Raw genomic sequence first — 5,000 nt, 5'->3', positions numbered from 1 at the left:
GGCTGGGTTGGGTGGGGTTGGGTTGGGTTGGGGTTGGGTGGGGTGGGGTTGGGTGGGGTTGGGTGGGGTTGGGTTGGGTTGGGTCGGGTTGGGTTGGGTTGGGTGGGGTGGGGTGGGGTGGGGTTGGGTTGGGTTGGGTTGGATTGGGTCGGGTTGGGTTGGGTTGGGTTGGGTGGGGTTGGGTTGGGTTGGGTTGGGCTGGGTTGACTGTGCATCATTCCAGAATTTCTCCAGGATGTCGAAACCAAACTTTGAACGCCAAGTAAACAATATTGGACCTACTAACAAGAAAGTGTCTGGCTACGGGTGATTCCTACCGCAGTCTCAATTCCTTGCTCAGAGTATCCAAGCAGCCAACGCCTCAGATATAGTGCCAGCAATGTCCACCGCAATTGTCGTCGGCGGGAGTGAGTGTGGAGAGTTAAGGCTAACATACTGTACTCGTAGTCTCGGCACACTCACGACGCACAACTACTAATGGGGTTTGAATATACCATTAGCAACGACAATGCAGTGTCGGTTAATACTGTATATATTATGTAGTGTGACACGCTTCGTTAGATCCATGGTAGCTTCACGTCGGCAGCTTAATGCTTCGTCCACACCAGTGCTACCAACTTGAGACAAAGTGGCTAACAAGAGTATTAGATCATGTGTGTGACCAGGGTTACGGGAAAGTCAGAGACATGTTCCAAACACATGTTCCGAGCAAGTGTGGCTGCACCCTTAGGTTGGGTTGGGTTGGGTGGAGTTGGGATGGGTTGGGTTGGGTTGGGTTGGGGTGGGTTGGGGTGGGTTGGTGTGGGTTGGGTTGGGTTGGGTTGGGGTGGGTTGGTGTGGGTTGGGGTGGGGTTGGTGTGGGTTGGTGTGGGTTGGGTTGGGGTGGGGTGGGTTGCGGTGGGGTGGGTTGGGTTGGGTTGGGTGAGGTTGGGTTGGGTTGGGGTGGGTTGGGGTGGGGTGGGTTGGGGTTGGGTGGGTTGGGTTGGGGTGGGTTGGGTTGGGTTGGAGTGGGGTGGGTTGGGGTTGGGTGGGTTGGGTTGGGTTGAGTTGGGGTGGGTTGGGTTGGATTATAAATATCAAATGTAATTATTAAGCTGTGTTTAATCTTTCCGCAAATTCCATACTCTCTGTATTTTAACTTGGGCCAAAATTGCCATCTCTCCTTGAAGACAGAGTTGTAACGATACGCTACATTATGGTGCTAGTCACGAAGAAGTGCTATGGAGAGGATGTAGAGCCGTAGTATTGTCTTTTTCTGTCACTGAGCTACGTGAAATAAGCTGCAAAAAGACGAAAATCTGGGCCAAGTTAAGGTGAAAGGAGTAGAGTTTTGAGGCTACCTTAAGCCTTCAATACTCCAGTCTGCCCTACCTTACCCTACTTTACCCTACCTTACCCTACCCAACCCTACCCTACCCTACCCTACCCAACCCTACCCTACCCTACCCCATCCTACCCCACCCTACCTTACCCTACCCCATCCTACCCAACCTTACCATACCCAACCCTACCCTACCCTACCCCATCCTACCCAACCTTACCCTACCCTACCCCACCCTATCCTAACCAACCCAACTAAACTCCACCCCTCCCTACCCTACCAAACCCTATCCAACTCTACCCTACCCTACCCCATCCTACCCCACCCTACCCTACCCTACCCTGCCCCATCCTCCACCCTACCCTGCCCCACCCTACCGAACCCAGCACACCTCCACTCACCTGCACTCACCGCCCCTCAGGTACACTGGTGGCGGTGGCCAGGGGTGCCAGGGCCGCCGTTCACGAGTGCCAATACCAATTCCGCAACAGGAGGTGGAACTGTTCAACGGCGCCCTTCCTCACCAAGAAGACCCTGTTTGGCAAGATCGTGACAACAGGTAAGGGATATACAACCATCTCTTTACCATCAAGGTCCCTAATTTTTTCCTGATGGTTTTCTTTCTCTGTTTAATTTTATATAGCGATTATATTATTTTTGGAAAGATCTTGAAGGAGCATTTGCAACCATCTTTTTACCATCAAGGTCCCTAATTTTTTCCTGATGCTTTTCTTTCACCGATTTATTTTCTGTAGTGATTTTTATCGTTCCCTACCAGGATTATATTATTTTTGGCAAGATACTGAAGGCAGGTGAGAGGACGTACAACCATCTCTATACGATCAAGGTCCCTATTTTTTTTGTATTTGTCTTTTTCGCAGTCTTTGTTCATTTTATACTCTCTTTCACTCTCTCACACCCCTCCCTCTCTCTCTCTCTCTCTCTCTCTCTCTCTCTCTCTCTCTCTCCCTATCTGTCTATCTGTTTGTGTCAGTCTATCTGTCTGTCTATCTGTCAGTCTATCAATATATCTATCATTCAATTTATCTATCTGTCTGTCTGTCTGTCTGTCTGTCTGTCTCTCTCTCTCTCTCTCTCTCTCTCTCTCTCAATAAGCAACCATCACATTACTTTCAACGTCCCCATTTCAGAGGTAGTTTTTTATGTGACTAAGAAGGCAGCCAAATATTCCCAGGATACGTAACCATAAATGTGTAATGTATGTCCCAACAGAAACACACACACACACACACACACACACACACACACACACACACACACACACACACACACACACACGGTCGCTGGGGTGATGGTGGTACAGCCAAGAATAGATCACGTACACACACACACACACACACACACACACACACACATATATATATATATATATATATATATATATATATATATATATATATATATATATATATATATAATGTAGAAAGAGATTAAAAATAGAGAGGAAGGCCGAGGATGAGATTGGATGGAGTGGAGAGGTATGTGAGACAGCGGGGGGGTGAGCTGGGGAGAGGACAGTTAGATGGCGGGGGACAGGGCGACATGGAGGCGATTTGTTTGTGGCCACCCCTTACGGGATTAAGTTGTCTAACAATAGATAGATGGATTAAAAGTAGATAGTCATTTGCCTTCGTTTCATTTATAAAGGCTCCCACATCCTTGCATCTATCGCTGCTCGATCTCTGGCAGCATCTCTGTTCAGTCCTTTCTCCCTGAGGTCACACTCCATGGCCTCATCCCAGGTCTTTTTCTGTCTGCCTCTCACAACGCTACCCTCAGCGATCACCCTCTCATGTGTGTGTGTGTGTGTGTGTGTGTGTGTGTGTGTGTGTGTGTGTTTAAGTGAGTGGCTTGCGAATATATGCGTATGTGTTGTGTGTGTATGTGGGGGGAGTGAATTATTGGTGTGTGTGTGTGTGTGTGTGTGTGTGTGCAATATTTCCTCTCTTTTCCGCACTAAACTCAGCCAGACACAACAGTATGGGTGTGAGACAGTCTGGAGAGAGAGAGAGAGAGAGAGAGAGAGAGAGAGAGAGAGAGAGAGAGAGTAGAATATCTTGCTAGTCATGAAGAAGTGCTATGGAATGGATGTAGTATTATATGGACTGCAACAAAGGAAAGATATTTGGACTCTCTCTCTCTCTCTCTCTCTCTCCAGACTGTCTCACACCCATACTGTTGTGTCTGGCTGATTTTAGTGCAGAAAAGAGGAAATATTGCACACACACACACACACACACACACACACACACACACACACGCACACACACACGCACACACAAATTCACAAAACCATACATACATGCTTACACAAACATACACATTCACACACGATAGATAGACAGATACATAGACAAAGATAGACAGATAAATTCAGAGATAGATAGATAGATAAGATTCATATATATCATCTTTCCCAGCTGGTCTCACAGCCTGGTCAGGTGCATGGCGGTGTGTCGCGTAGGAGGTGGACGTGCGGCTCACACCCTAAGATAAAATAATTCGGGAAAAATATTTATGTTAAGTTTCCTCCAATACTTAAAACAGAGTAACATATATAATAATTCCGCAACACACACATGTAAAAAAAATGACCTGTTCTCGTCTATTTATATTTTTAACAAATTTTTCAAAAGACCTGTAGAAAAAATGGGCCTAATAGAAAATAATATATGATCTGAATGGTTGCTTGAGTGGTGGCAAAGGTTGGTATGGGCTGGTGGTACACGGTGTGCAGAGGCTGCCACACACTGCATTCACATCACTCTCGCTGTCCAACTCTCTAATGCAAGAGTTAACCGTTACTCCCAGTCCTTCATTTATGCAACAGGTCAACTCTGGAACTGTCTCCCTCTGTCTGTATTTCCAGCTGTCTATGATCTCCAGTCTTTCAAACGCAGTGTGTCCAGGCATCTCGAAATGATCGGATCTTGAATTTGGCTCTCTCTTGTATTTTGTTTTTCTCTTGGGAGGAACAGTTTTGCTGGCTCCTGGCCTTGGGTTCCTTCTTCCTCGCATTAAAGAAAAAATCAGAGAGAAGAAAATATCCCAGACACTTCAGGTATACGTGGGCCTCACCTACCCACCTTATACCCACTTACCCTTATACTACCCACCTTATACCCACATACCCTTATACTGGGGCAAAGGAGAGAGAGCCTGCAGTAACTCCCTCACCCCCCTCACCCCTTCCCTCACCCCCTCACCCCCCTCACCCCTTACATGGATACACAAAGTTAGGAAGCTACTAAGAGGAACTGGGCTCCCGGGTATTTATATGACTCTACACGGAGTGACTTACAATCCAGGAAACATTTTACTACGCTGGGTGGTAACCATAGCACCAAATGGCGAGTGAGGCTATACTCTTTTCACCTTAACTTGGCCCAGATTTTCGTCCTCTTGACGCTCACTTCTCATTTCTTACTTAACCCGAGCCTTATATCCTTGCCACAGCACTTCTTCGTGACTAGCATCGTATTCTAGTGTTAAGCTATTGTCCCAGCTCACCATTCCAAATACAGTACATCAGGCTAAATAAGAATTGGACGGTGTTAAGCAACCTTTCCCCCCGGTCTGCCTGGCCAAGCACACCCGCCAACGGCACGCAAATAACCACCCCTGCATGGCCATCTCTTGCAGTGACATGATGATTCTA

The 5,000-nt window shown here is 47.2% G+C and overlaps 1 protein-coding gene across 1 annotated transcript in view; it reads left to right on the top strand.

The window, feature by feature from the left end:
• The window catches only part of wg (Wnt family member 1 wingless), a 58,288-nt gene that overhangs the window by 147 nt on the left and 53,141 nt on the right, over nucleotides 1-5,000 (top strand). The window contains exon 2 of the mRNA XM_080270413.1: nucleotides 1,743-1,880. Within this exon, the coding sequence (XP_080126539.1) occupies nucleotides 1,743-1,880 (138 nt within the window). The remainder of the gene's footprint in view (nucleotides 1-1,742; nucleotides 1,881-5,000) is intronic.

This window comes from Coenobita brevimanus, chromosome 40, assembly GCF_032717465.1.
Source record: "Coenobita brevimanus isolate Jiangsu-jjx chromosome 40, ASM3271746v2, whole genome shotgun sequence".
Classification (NCBI taxonomy): Eukaryota; Metazoa; Arthropoda; class Malacostraca; order Decapoda; family Coenobitidae; genus Coenobita; species Coenobita brevimanus.
Note: the sequence above shows the minus strand (reverse complement) of the source record. Positions and strands in the feature narration are given on the sequence as shown.